The sequence below is a fragment of the Struthio camelus genome, chromosome 5, assembly GCF_040807025.1.
Source record: "Struthio camelus isolate bStrCam1 chromosome 5, bStrCam1.hap1, whole genome shotgun sequence".
NCBI lineage: Eukaryota > Metazoa > Chordata > Aves > Struthioniformes > Struthionidae > Struthio > Struthio camelus.
The window spans coordinates 46,681,583-46,696,128 of record NC_090946.1 but is presented as its reverse complement, the minus strand read 5'-3'; the positions used below and the strand labels follow the sequence as shown (position 1 = coordinate 46,696,128).

The window sequence follows — 14,546 nt, the reverse complement described above, 5'->3', positions numbered from 1 at the left end:
CGCCGGCCCCGCCCCTTCCTTGCGGTCACGTGCCCGCCCGGGGCCAACGGCGCCCTCTGGGGGCGGGAAGGGAGAGAGACGTAACTTGTTCCTGGGCCTGTTTGTGCTCCCAGGAGGTTCTTGACTCTGCGGCTCTTAAGCGGTCGCCTCGCTCTCAGCGCGCGGAGTCCCGCAGGCTCCGAGACCGTTCTAGTGCAGCGCGAGCGCTACGCCCTCGCCCGCCCACCGTCCGCCTCGTCCCCCCACCTCGGCGCTGGGACTCTATGATCCGGCGGGGCGGGGCCGGCCCGTCTCGCGAGAAGGAGCGCGGCGGGGCGGCGGGGGCCGGTGCACGCTGAGGCAGGAGCCGGGCCAGCGCGGGATCCGGGAGCGCGAGCGGACAGCGGGACCCCCCGGCCGTTGCCAGGTAACGGCCCGTCCCGGCGCAGCTCGCCTCCTACCGCCGACTCAGGCTCCGGCCCTGGGCCCCGGCGCCGCGCCGCGCCGCCCGGCTCCTCGCGAGGACCGGCGTGGCGGAGGGCTGGGCCCGGGGCGCCGAGGGCCGCGTCCGCCATCTGCCGCGCAGCTGCGAGCGGCCCGCCCGGGGGGCCGCACTCTCCGGGCCGGGTCGGGCCGGGCCGCGGCCTGCCCGCGTCTTGCCGTCGGCCTGCTGGAGGGGTCCGCGCCTGCGCCCGGCGGGGGCTCTCGGCCGCCCCGGGGGCCGCTTCCGTCCCCGCTTCGGCGCCTGTGCTGCCCCCAGGGCTGTGACTCCCCGGCCTGGGCACCGGGTCGTGGCAGCGACGCCGCAGCGGAGGAGTTTCTGGCCAGAAGTTAGCCTGGTTTTGCCAGTTCTTACAGAGGCCTCTGTGGTCGTTTCGTGGCAATGTGGATTTAAATCCTTGCCCGTTCATTTCCAGCGTCTGGGAAAGATGATTCCCAGTCTTGGGGCTGCAGGTAGCGTGTTGTCCCTGAGGCCCTTTCGATGGGAGGACAGCATAAATGCCTTGTGACCACGGAGAGAGCAGTGAAACGCTGTCTGTGCAGAGCTGTAGTTGTCTGTTCTTGCTCGCCATTGTTGGGGGTTGTTGCTTTATGCTATGTGTTTATTCAGTGTCTCATACATAGATATTCAGGATTAATCTGAATTGCACTAAATAGACTGGAAAGGTAAATTGTAAAATGTGTATTTTTAGTCTTGGGATTCTTTGTTGAACTTATGGTTACGTGAAACCTTTAGAGGACTGTTTTCATAATTGCTTCACTAGTTTATATTTTCTCCTTTCTCAAAGTTAGTGAAGAATGAAAATAAAGATGGACACTTTCTTCAAAATTGTTTGGCCGTGTTTGTGTAGCAGTTGGCATCACCGTCTTACTCTTTTTAATATTCTTGTATTGATGCAGTGCGTTAGCACTGCTGTGAAGATCAGGCGTGAAACTTTGAAATGGCAATTAAATCTTTCAGGGAAGTAACATGTTTGACTTGGTATTACAGGCTGCTACATCCAGAGTGATCTTATAGTTCTGTATCAAACTTCTAGGCATAGACAAAAGGAGTTGGGGTAGCCTGATTAGTAGTGATGAATGTGTGGATTACTCTCATCATCAGGAAAATGAAGCAGTTTCCTATGAAACTGCATGGATTAGTGTGCATTTCTTCTTATCGCTGCACGTTTATGAAGCATGAGCCTTCTTTTTTGCGTGTGTTCTGCTGTTCTTGCATCCTTTGACTTCTGAAAAGTGGCCTCTGGAGCTGTAAGCCTTCCTCTCTCTGTACGGAATTATTCCAAATATTTTATGTTGAGTTTAAAATATCATTTTCTAGAGTATAGAGATAGATGGGGTCTCTTCTTTCTCAGTACTACAGAAGCTTTGCTCTGCTTGTTATTTTATCAACATTTCACATGCTGTCTTATGATACGCTTACAGATATGTTTGTTATCGCTGCAGTTCTCTTCTCTTCTGTGTGCTCCTGTTGTTGAAATCTGATTTATAATTTTACATGATATTATGAATTTAGATGAATGAAGAGTGCTGTACCTCCTTTTCACCACATGAAGTCTCTTCTGTATTGTGCAATATATGTCATACGACAGTCGAAGTGGATAATAACTAGGTAGCAAGGTTTTTTACCTTCATGCAAAAGATGATCATCTTAGCAAAGCCTGTGATAATACTAAATACTAAGATAAATTAATTTAGTATTTTATGAGAGCCTAATTCTGGAAATGTTTTCCTAAAGTAATTTGCAATTTCTTGTTCCAGAGTTCAGTGTTCCTCTTTATCCTTACTAGTCCTTGCTGCTTCTTACTACGTTTGTGGGAGAGGTTAGTGGTGTACTATGAGCTAAGTCATCTTTGTTTCTTTTTGCGCAAATTACAGAATGCCAGGACTAAGCTGTAGATTCTACCAGCATAAATTTCCAGAAGTGGAAGATGTAGTGATGGTCAACGTTCGGTCCATTGCTGAAATGGGAGCTTATGTCAGCCTGTTGGAATACAACAACATTGAAGGCATGATCCTTCTTAGTGAGCTATCCAGAAGACGTATCCGTTCCATAAACAAACTCATCCGCATTGGGAGGAATGAGTGTGTTGTGGTCATAAGGGTTGACAAAGAAAAAGGTATTCTGGGATATTATGGGCAGTATCAAACTTGAAATCATAAAGATAAACGCAAATAAACTGGGCAGCTTAGGTTTTTGGGTTTTTTTGGCTGGGAATTTTTTTTGCTTAAGGTACTCAAACAAAATAGAGCACAATCCTGCCACGTGATGTTTGTGAGCATTGTTCTGTGTGTCCTTTGAGAATCAGGTTGATGAAGATCAGTCACACCAGTAAAGATTTGTTTGAGTCCTCAAACTCTTAAATTCAATGTTTTAGTCAACAAACGGTATTGAAGTGGGATTTTCTTTTGAAGTCTCTGTTTATTTTCTGAGTCTTAACTGGAGAGAAGAATGATACTAGACCTGTCTGTGGTAGTGAAAAAAAAAATCTAAATGATGAGCATTTAGACCTCACAGTTCATCCTGTGCCCTAAGGCATCAACCCTGACTATAAAATGGATGGCAGTTATGTAACGATTGTACCATATGCATACTGTAGAAGGTTAAAAGTTGGGATTGTACATATAGCCTTAACTTTTGTCCATTCCTGTCTTCTGAACTCTTGAATCTTTGAAGTTCTTTAATGTATTTTCTATGTAGGATGTCATTTTTTAGCAATACTGTTCAGTGCCATCTTTAACATCTATATCCTTGTTCTTTATGCTTTTTTTTCTTGAAGCATTTAGACTTTTGAACATGGGGTGTATTTTTTGTTACTTGAAGAGTAAAGTTTGCATAATCCTGACACTTTCCAAATTTTTTTTTTTCTTCTAATAGGTTATATTGACTTGTCAAAAAGAAGAGTTTCTCCAGAGGAAGCAATCAAATGTGAAGACAAATTCACAAAATCGAAGACTGTAAGTTGCTCTGCTATCTTCAGACACTGTGGTTTGCTCAGTTGCTTTTCTGAACAACAAAAATGCATAGGCATAAGTTAAATGAGAACAATAATTTGTTTTCATATCATCAGGAATGCTCTGATATTCATTTACCCATGCACATATATGGTCAGTTCATTTGTCTGTGAATGCTCTGCTAAGCTGCTTCTTGTTTAATGGATAGATGAGTTGTCAATTGAAAACTTATGATGTAAAGGGTGATATTTTAATGATCAGAGATGCAAAAAAAAAAAAAACCTGGTTTAGCACGCTGTGGACAAATTTCATTGAAAAGACTTGCAGTCAGTGTGCTCTTATGCTTCTGAGTGAATTTTTTGCCATTGAGTATTACTTCGATTCTAACTTTTTTCTTTCCATACAATAAAATACTGTATGTTTAACAGTTCAGTAGAATTTTCTGTTTCATTTTCCTTGAGAGAGTAATTTTATTTTCATAACATGTAGTAAAGGTTCAGGTTAATGCAGTTGTGTTTGATACTTTATACGCTCCTAGAGTTTTGTATGTAATTTATTGCTAATTATAGAGGGATATTATATTGCAGCATCCTGCAGCGTTTGGAATCAAAGCAATTTTTCATTGATCTGTTGGATTTTTTTTTTCATTTGTTTTTGTTGTCTATTTGTAGCAACAATTTTGATTGCGGACTTTTAATCTGAAGGACTCAATTGCGTGCTGTACAAGCTCATAGTAAGAGTCACTCATTGTGTGAATTTGCAGTTGGAACAAGACATCCTCATTTCTTCCCCTCCCCCCCCTTTTTAAAAATTTGTTTATGTTCAAGGTTTACAGCATTCTTCGCCATGTTGCTGAGGTCTTGGAATACACTAAGGACGAGCAGCTTGAGAGTCTGTTCCAGAGAACTGCCTGGGTATTTGATGACAAGTACAAAAGACCAGGATATGGTGCTTATGATGCATTCAAGCATGCAGTCTCGTAAGGATGCTTTTTTACTTCTGGGAATTCCCTTCATAGTTGCAGAGAAGTACTTCCTGGACTAGGTTCATCATAATGCAAAGTCAGTATGTAGCGTGTACTGATCAATTAAGCCTAGCAAACTTTTATTTCAGCCCTCCAGTTGCTCACTGTAGGTTTCTCTAACTGTTCAAGTGACTTTTGTCAGAAAAGAAGAGGCGCTGGCCTTGGTTTCTCTGTCAGAATTTGCCTGTTTGTAGTCCCAGGCAGATACTCTCATTCAGATCTAGTTCTGTGCCTGAAGATATTTATGTCCACAGCTGTCATTCTTCCACTGCTACCAGCTGAATTTTTCTTTTCTAAAGGCTGTCACAAGTTGACTTGTTACTTCTCTAACCAGTGCTTCCAAACTTAAAGAGCAGAAGTCTTCAGTCTAACACTAGGTGGCAATGATAAGATTTTAGAAGACTGGTATTAAGAACCAGGGCCATTGGTAGCATTTTTGGTTAGCTTAAAATCATTTCTCTTTGGGGGAGAGAACTAACTTATTGTTCCTCACTTATACTAGTCGTGTTCTGTTCCATAGAAGAATGATTCCCCTCTAATGAAAGTAAACTTAATGATAAAGGGCAAATCTGGGCATACTGCTGCAGAAGGAATCCCAGATCGTTCTGTAACTGATAAATATTTAGTTAAACAACAACATACTAGAAGAACAAAAGGCTGTACTTACACCAACTGTTTAATCTTCTAATTAAGAAGTACTGAATAGACATTCCATTTGTTACTCAGTTGCTCTTCAGACTGGAACATAACATTCTAAGGTTATCTGTTTTCAAAATACATTACATTAATAATGCCGTGAGATTTCTGACAATGGGCAGCGTTTTTTTTTATTTATTCCCATTGTGCTGCTGTTTAAAGCAACTGAGGGTGAGCAGAACTATGTGCCTTCATAAACTTCCTAAAATGCCTGCTGGAGACGCAGCATGTCCTCTGATAACTAAGAACTTGACTTGCTGTTTCTCTTCTAACTACTAAGGCTTAGTGTTTGGGGGGTTTCACACAGCAGAATCGTGTGGTGCAATTTTAAAATATATTTATACTCTAATAAGTAAAAATTTAACATTCAGGACCTACTTGTTGAATGCCTGCTGGCGGTCTTGTCATTGGAAGACTTAACAGAATAAGTTGTGAATGAAGAAACAGAACTTGCATGCCGAGTAAATAAAACACCTCTGCCCTATAAGTTCATATTTTTCAGTGTATAAAAATGTCACATTTGTGGGTTCTGTTTGTTTGTTTGTCCCTTACGCTATCTATGTCCAGTACATAAAATTGCAAAAGATAATGTTTTATTAGTAGCAGAGACCAGTCTCCAGCATTGCCTCTGTTTTTGGGGGCATTTTGGTTAATGTTTGCATGCAGCATGGGCTTACCTTCACTTTGGATGAAACGCCAAACAACTAGATGTATTTCTCGCTCTACCTATAATTTACATATGGAGGTGGATAGAAGTTATTCCATCTTTTGATATATATATTTTTTTCTTTTGGAAAAGAAAAGTTTCATTCAAACTGTTCATTCCAGGAATAGACTGCATGAACTGTTTGCTTTGTTGATAAATGCTTCCATGGGAAAACATTTTGAAAATAGGTATCTTTAATTCCTTCCAGTGTTTAAATGGACTCTTAAGTATCCCTGCTTTATTTGCCTAGTAGATCTCTAGGATTATGCATAAGAATATTGAAAGAGTACCACAAGTTAATGTTACTTCTTACTCCGCTTTAGTACAATTTTTGTAACATTACTTTGTTTGGCTCAGAGACCCTGCAATCCTGGATAGTCTAGACCTGACAGAGGAGGAGAGGCGTGTGTTGATTGACAATATTAACAGACGTCTGACACCACAAGCAGTCAAAATCCGAGCTGGTGAGTTCTTTTTGGATGTTCATTTAACAGTAACTTGACATAAGTGCCAAGGCCTGTATCTTGTAAACTATAAACTCGTCTAAAACTTGTAGTTAGTGGTGTTTCTTTCAGAATGAAACTGCTCTTTCAGAATTAAGACACCTTAGTCAAGGGATTGCTTGCGAAATGCTTGTGTGAGTCCTATCTCAAGTCCACAGCTGGTTGTTGGGCTTTTTCCCCCCCTCTAGTTGCAGATTCCTTGGGACACAAAGTAGTTGTCATAATGCAGTCTAGCATATTGCATTGGCACACAAGCGTTTTAAATATTTCGTAGTTATTACTGAATCTACAACATCGTTTAGTCTTTTGCCTTTTTCCAAAGTGTTGAATTCTTTGGTTCCCTGACAGGATGATTGATCTCTGTTGGCATGGCTAGGAGAATGTCCGTATTAATGAGTGAAAGTAGTTCTGGGTTTGCCCTGGGGGTATTCCCAGCTGGTTGATTGCAAGCTGTTCAGCAAGATATATTAGCTCAAGCCTTGCACCTCAGTAATATATTTGTATAGTGTGAGCTGGTTTGCCTCCCGCTAAAACCGTGCGGGCAGAGAAAGCACGTGACTGTCCGCACTACTTAAGAAGGCATATTTAAAAATGTAAGTCTGATTGTACAGCTATATAACCGAACAGGCTAAAAGCATACTTGCCGTCATAACAGATACTCAATATAGCAGAGTCATGTTTGTCACTAGAGTATGAAATTGCCCCTTCTCTATAAGGGCATATTGATGAACATTAGCACTGTGATTACTGTGGAGGGAAGAAAAGCTGTACCCACGTGACGGGGAAGGGAAGAACAGAGTGCAGAAGTAAGGTAATTAAAAATGCTTCTGTCCATTACTTTAGCTTCCCATATCAGTTAAAATGGATTTCAGATGTGGGAGTAGAATTTGATTGCCATGCAGAATGAAATTGCTGAAATGAGTATAAATTGATTAGTACTGAAGATAAAGTTACTTGAAGGGTATTCTCTTATTTAGTATATTTTGCCTATTTTATCCAGTTTTAGTTTTGTCTTCAGAGTAGATAGAGAAACTTTCTATTGGCTTATAGCCTCATGATGAGGCTGGTAGGATTCTTACTTTTCTATGAATTTACTTTTGATAGCTGAGAAGTAGAAGGTTGTTGTGAGTCACCTGGAAGTGAGACTAATTTTTATGTGTAGGTTAAACTATTGCACCGTTGCTACTTAGGCAAACAAATCTTCCTTTTGACTAATCCGGAAATAACAGATATGACCAGCATGAGTCTGTGCCCTCACTTTCAAAAACCTACAAAAAATCTAGATAGTTATTTTAAATGTATATAAATAAAACTTAACTTACGCTTCCCTCCCCACCCCTGAACGCTCCCAAGGTGATGCCTCTGACGTAAGGGCTGATAGAATTCCTTGAATTTGTGCTTGTACGCTTTCTCAAATTCCATTTTTTCTGAAGAGATCTTTCACTTTCTCTGCCATTTATTGCTTTTATATCTTGATCTTCTCTCCATGTAAAATACAACTTTATTTCTGTTGAATTTATTGGGGGGTGGGGGGGGAGGAGTGCATATGGGTGTATAATTACATATCCTGGATTTTCAAAGCATTGTGTAAAATGTTACATGTCTGCAGAATTTATGAAGACTTTTTTTCCTCAGCCTACAAATTAGGAAATTGAAGTACTTCTTCAGTTCTGAAAGGGTACTGAAGCTGTTCTTGTAGATGAACGCTTGTTGCTAAAAAGCTTTATTTAAAGCTTAACTAAAAAAAGCTTTGAAGTTCATACAGCCTTTGGTAACTTTAAATTTGAAAGTTTTATTATTTGTATTTATCTGTCTTAGACATTGAGGTTGCCTGTTATGGTTATGAAGGCATAGACGCAGTGAAAGAAGCTTTGAGAGCAGGCTTGAACTGCTCCACGGAGAACATGCCCATTAAAGTAAGTGTCCATCTTGACAGTGAAATCAAAAGAGTTTTCTGAGGCCCTCAGTTAACAGTAGCTTGCAATTGTAACTGCTACAGTCAAGTAGCTGAAGCCAGGCAGTAATTTACATGCTTCCTGGTCCTTCTGTATAGCATGTGTATAACGCACTTCACTTCAGCTATGTGATGACAGTTGTTACTGTGACTCAGCTGTGGCTTCCCAAGTTCAAGAAGTTGTATTTATTCTGTTCAATTGAAAAAGTTTGCCTATCCAGTTGTCTTAGAAAAACATGTACTGGTTGTCACAGTCACTATAATCCTTTGCAAAATTATGTGATGGGCTGCTTTACTGATCTGCAAGGTGAATGCTTTCTCCACTTTAACATAGTTTTCTAAATAAACATACTATATACAAATAACTCTTTTCAGTGCAGGAAATCTGATGGGTTATGTCCTTTTCTTGTCTGTTATTTCAGTCCCTTTATGCTTCTAGAAAGGGCTTAATGGCAAAGTGTTTCCTTCTGGATTATACATTCAGAACAGTGTTGCTTGCTTTGCTCTCTGGTGTTTTTTTTTCTTTTTGCTTCTTGTTACTGAGTTTGCTTTTTTGTTTGTTTGTTCTTCTCCCTACAATGTGATAGATTAATCTGATAGCTCCTCCTCGTTATGTGATGACTACAACAACGCTGGAGAGAACCGAAGGACTGTCTGTTCTGAATCAAGCCATGGCTGTCATTAAAGAAAAAATTGAGGAGAAGAGAGGAGTCTTTAATGTGCAGATGGAAGTAAGAACACATTGCATACTAAAATGTGTTTTTGTTTGTTCTCCCCCTCAACAGTTTTAGAATGTAGTGAGATCAGTAGTGCTAGAAGACGTTTCAGCAAAAAAAAAAAAAAGTATGAAACTAAAAATAGTAAACCTGAGCTTCTGTTCCTTAAGTAAACAAATGGCCAAACCTTCTAATTTTTCCTGTTTTTATTGTATGACTTAATGTATTTAATTTCTTGCTCTTTATGTAGGATCAGAGCAACCAACTATGTAGGGTTTTTTCCCTTTTCAACCTAAAAATAAGCATAACATTTCTTAATGACTTTACCATATGTTCTGGTTTTTGGTTTTTTTTTTTTTTTTTTTTTTTTTTTCAGCCAAAGGTGGTTACTGACACAGATGAGACTGAGCTTGCAAGGCAGTTGGAAAGACTGGAGAGGGAAAATGCTGAAGTGGATGGGGATGATGATGCTGAGGAAATGGAAGCCAAAACTGAAGACTGATTATCCTGGAATATTTAGAAGAGACAGAGCATATGAAAATATTAGACACCCCATTGCAAGCACCCTGGACCAAATGCTTCCAGTATTGAAAACTTCAAAAGCAAATACTTCAAGGGTTTTTCCTTTTTAAAAAAAAAAAAAAGAACAATATGTAAAATCCTCTCCTAAATAACACTTGCTCTTATGCAGCAACTTATACAAATTGAATCCTTCAAAAGGAAGGTGCCTAGTTGCATTCAAGACTCAAATCTCAAGGCCACAGACCCATACTTCACACTTTCATATGTAACAATTCCAAATCGGTAATTACAACTCAGTGCATCTGTCAGTGAGCTTTCCTGGGACCACCAAAACCAGGCAAGCTGAGCAGTTCTATATAGAGTGTATTCAAGCAAATACTCAATAAATTTCTGGGCTATATAACTTCAGGCTTTTTTCATTCTTGTCACATGGCCTAGAGTGGTATGAATATAAAACAGCAAAGTATGATTAGTGGGTGACTCCCCTTTAAGGTTGAAAGGTATTTTTTGCTTTGTTTTAAATCAAGGCAAGAATGAGTGGAACAATGTTTTTCTTGCAGGTCTGTAAATGCAGACTTGATTAAAAGGCTTTCCTTTGTATTTTATCTGCATTGAGGGCCTGAGAACTTAAACTTTGAACGTGGGTTGTTCCCATTTCAATAAACACAGTTGACATGAAAAATTACATATAGGTGCACTTTGCTTCTACAGATAAATGTAGCAGAAGCTTTAACTTAATCGTACTTCAAAATAGGTAATGCTTTTTTTCCTGAGAGCTCACTGCTGTTTGAAGATCTTCAACTCCGCTTACTCCAATGTAAACTAGACCTAGGGTGAGCTATTCATGCTAGATACCAAACAGTTTATTTTCTTTGAAGAAATCATGTTTGACCTCGTCTATAGGAATTGGAGGGGAGTTGTTTTTGTTTAAGTAACCTTTCCAAATTGCTAACAGCTTTTTATATTTAAATCTTCTTCATTGACCCATCCTATATTACACATCTTTTTTTCTTAGGATTTTGTGCTACTAGAGAAAAACTGTCCTTGTTTATTAGCTCTCTACAGCTGTGCATGAACAGTGCTGTGAACCTTAGCAGGGAATTCTAAATGCTGCCATGGTACAAACAGTGTCATTGCTATATGTTGTTGAAGAGAATACACCAAAGGTATTCGCACAGGGTGTGTATATTGCAATCTATGCTTGATTACCAGAGAAGTTCACATGCACCCACTTAACTATTTTTTCAAAGAGTCAAAAGTTAAGGAAGTTCTAGTCTTTATGGAATGCTGGAAAATGCCTGCCTGAGTGTGTCATCACAAAGTGTACAAACAAAAACTCTTTTACACTTTCTCAAGTTGCTCTTGTTTTAGAGGTGATGTGCAACAGCTTTGTCATGACTCTGTCATGAACATGAGTTTTATCTCTACCAGATGCTCACTTCTGATAACTCAGTTTAGCATTTATCAACTCTTTTGAACAGTACTCTTCCATGTTTGCCCAGTCACTACAATAATGAACTAACTTCCATTAAACACATATGTGGTACTCTGGCAAAAGAACAAAGGGCTTAAAAATGAAAAAGTCTCCCTGTGGCCTTTATGCCAAAGTAACACAGCAAAGCAAGGCGTTGAAAAAGAGCAACTCTAGTTAGGGTGTTATGGTTGGTGTCATCTCTAAGAGCTCTATCAGTGGATTAATAGGTGAGCATCGTTTCTGTCAGTAACTTAGGCAAAAGTTTGCTAAGCTTGTTCAGTAACTGCAGGAACTCTTCTAGTCAGAACCTCAGCATACTGATACACACAGTTCTGCGTCAATTTTGAGTGCCTGGGGAAAAAAAGACTGAGGGGGTGAGGCCAGTAATAAGGCAGCCTAAGATAAACGCTTTTCAATCACTTAACACTCTGGCAGATGAAAATCAGGCTCTCCTGTTGCCTGAGCAATTTTTAACCAAGAAGCTTCAATGAAAGAAGAAGCTGCCCCTGGATATAGCTAATCTAGAAGGAAGGAGCTCTAAGGTGGCTGCTTTCAGGGCTTCTTAGCTAGGTATGTGTAAGTTAGGGCTGAACCTGTGAAACCTGTGCTGGGCCTTGGTTGTGCTGCGTTGGCTGTCAAGTCAATGCTTTAGTGTTACTTAAGGATCTATAGAATTTTTTGTTTAGATGATGCCTTCTGTCTCAATAGATCTGCTTTGTATGCTTGGACCAATGTTTACTGCATGCTTAAAATAAGGGTTCGGGCAGGGGAGTTGGTTCTGTGACCTTCTTTGTAGAGCCAGTAATGTGAGGTAGCGTATTCCTGCTGTTGATTAACAACTTTGCTGTTTACTGAATTGTACTTGCAAGGCCAAAAGCTCCACTTACGCTCCTGTTGTCAACTGAAGGGAAAATGTCAAGTCTAACTGTGGACAGAACACATTAATCGTGCATCGTAATGCATTAATCGTAAGGATCCTAGCCTGACTTTAATATCCCAAATTAATTTCATAAGATTGGCAACTTGAAAACAGTTTTACTTATAACATCTGTTAAGGCGTCATACAGAAAAACGGAGCTACTGGATCAGATCAAACACACAGTCCAGTGTTCTGTTTCTCATTAGGGCCAACAGTGACCACTGAAGAAAGAGCGTGTGTGCCCTGCCTTTTCGAGTTGTTTTGCTTGACTTTTAATGGAGTGAAAATCCCCTGCTGATTCTGGCACTTGTTTTGTAGATGCAGTGGAACTAGCATGTTGTTCTCCATACCAGAATCTGCACTTTGGATTTTCAGTTTCTGTCAGATTTTTGTTTCAGAGTCTAGATAGACAAACAACTATTTTCAAACACTGCCACTGTTTTATAGTTAATCTTAAAAATGCTTTTACATCATAGAGCGCTCTTGAACACTTACTGTCTTTCACTTTTATCTAGAAATGTTTCATCATTTTTATTTTGATGTGATTTATTATCATCTGATTTCATCCCCAGTCTGCTAGAGGAACTAAATATTTAATGGTGCCCTACACTGGAGGGCAAAGTCGTAATATTGTAAGCATCTGGTTTGAAAAAGCTGGACATACATAATCCTGCATGTGATGCAGGATGTGTATGATTGTAGGGATGGGCGTTGTAGAGCATGCAATCAGAGCTGTTTTATGGACAGGTTCTTTTAATCAGCTATTCTTGGCTTCTTGAGGGACTAAACTGGAAGGTACTAGTAGCGTCTGTCAAGTCAGCTAGCTGAAACAGTGCCGTGCTTGCACAGCGCAGGCTATTGCCTGCCTTCTCTTTAATCCTGAATGATAATCTGTGGTCCTGAAGTCTACAGCCAGCTACTCCTGGCCATCCTGATGCAAATTCTGTACTCTTCCTACAAAGTAATTTTGAGGTTACTTTGAATGGAAGGCAAAAAAATAAGTTAAGCACTCAGCTGTGGTATTTTCGTTAAAATGCCATACCGACATGTGGAAAATGCCACTTTAAAATGGATCTGAGGAAGCAGACGGTCCTCCTTTCAGTGTTTTTTCGTATCCCATGGAAGACTTCATTGCATTTTCTAGACCTCCTTAGATTTGTGTTTGGAAACACATCACTTTTCAATGGAGAGGCCTCAATGCCAGGACTTGCCTTCCCAGCACACGCGCTCGTCCGACAGCCCACATCTGCTGACTCGCTTTGCAATGACCCTTTTCCCACATCCGCCGTCTGAGTGAGATCTGTGTGTGCAGGGGCAATATACATATAGGCAGTTTGTTAGCCTTGAATAACCTCTGCAGAATGAGAAAGGCAAGGGGATTGTGTGTGTGTGCGTGCGTGCGTGCGCCTGTGTGGGCATGCTATACCTATCCAAAGCACTGGAAAAATGAGTGAAGGTTCTAGATTATAAAAAGTAGTCAATACAAAAGCAATCATATTCCCGGCCCATTTCTTTAATAAATATCTAAGGCAACTTTTGCTTCACCATTCACCAGCAGTTTGACAATGAAATTCTTCATTGCTAGTGGTGGCTTTGCCAAGGCACACCTGTAGAATTGTGAGCGGTTTGCGTCCTGGAAAAAAGAGCTCACTCAGGTCTTCAGCAAGGCCTGGTTATTGTGTAATTCTGAGATCACCGTGTGAGCGAGAGCCCCTGCAAGCTTCTGCCTGCCTTCACTAGCATGAAGTTATGCTACCCACCTGGTTATGAATTGCCTGCAGTAGCAAGTTGAACAATGTGAAGTCAAACCTCAAATGCCGTACGGTGGAGCACTGTGCTCTTGCAGGCGGTCACATAAAGAGTTCCCGGCTAGGAAACAAGCACAGTGATCACTTCTTGTGTGCCCTGATGCAGCACTGCTAACGTCCTGGTGTACCTGCTCTTGTGACTATTTCAAATATTATTAGTTCTTCCCTAAAGTTTAACATTGGTGGGGCAGTGCTGGTATGTACAGGGCTAAGTTTAATTCTGATGTACAGAACGCTTAGTGAGCTGCAATTACTTTATTTTCGTTTTCTACTGACCGCATCACTTTTTCCCCAAGATGCTGCTTCTGAGTGCATGCTTTGATTTACACATATTTTTATGCACATACACAGAGAGATTATTCTTTTAATTAAAAAAATACACTCAGTTTAGTTCTTTATTTTAAGGTCACGGTCATATAAATCTTTTTTTGTTACAAAAATTTCCTTTGATATCTCTGAAAATACTCACATACCTACAGCAACAAAATATTAAAACAACTTATTCAGAGGCTCTGTTAAACTTACTGTACTCAGTTTAGATGGCTGGAAGAGGAAACATACCTGCTGTGATTTATGCAGGTGGTTGTCGTGTGGCTGCCTGCCTTTTCTCGAGGGAGCGGCCGCGGCAGCTCAGCAGCAGCTACACCCTTAACTTCAGCATGGGATGGCTGCTTTGGAAATCTCAACCAATGTGCTTTCCGTTTATACAGCAAGTGGTTTTTCTAACTTCAAAGCACAAACGGTGTTTGGTCACCCACTGTATTTCTCACAATCTACGCAGGATTCTTC

The 14,546-nt window shown here is 40.6% G+C and overlaps 1 protein-coding gene across 1 annotated transcript; it reads left to right on the top strand.

The window, feature by feature from the left end:
- The first annotated feature begins 58 nt into the window (after window positions 1–58).
- On the top strand, window positions 59–9,959 carry EIF2S1 (eukaryotic translation initiation factor 2 subunit alpha). The gene is made up of 8 exons (XM_068946231.1): window positions 59–406; window positions 2,359–2,600; window positions 3,359–3,438; window positions 4,263–4,414; window positions 6,219–6,325; window positions 8,183–8,280; window positions 8,906–9,049; window positions 9,411–9,959. Exons 2-8 carry the CDS (start codon window positions 2,360–2,362, stop codon window positions 9,534–9,536), a joined length of 948 nt encoding a protein of 315 aa, XP_068802332.1. The 5' UTR covers window positions 59–406; window position 2,359; the 3' UTR covers window positions 9,537–9,959.
- Window positions 9,960–14,546: the final 4,587 nt, after the last annotated feature.

Excerpts from the sequence above, each read along its gene's own strand:
- EIF2S1 (XM_068946231.1), top strand. The coding sequence starts at position 2,360 with ATGCCAGGACTAAGCTGTAGATTCTACCAGCATAAATTTCCAGAAGTG. Across the intron at positions 2,601-3,358 it reads AAGGGTTGACAAAGAAAAAG|GTTATATTGACTTGTCAAAA; the intron begins GTATTCTGGGAT and ends TTCTTCTAATAG. Across the intron at positions 9,050-9,410 it reads TCTTTAATGTGCAGATGGAA|CCAAAGGTGGTTACTGACAC; the intron begins GTAAGAACACAT and ends TTTTTTTTTCAG.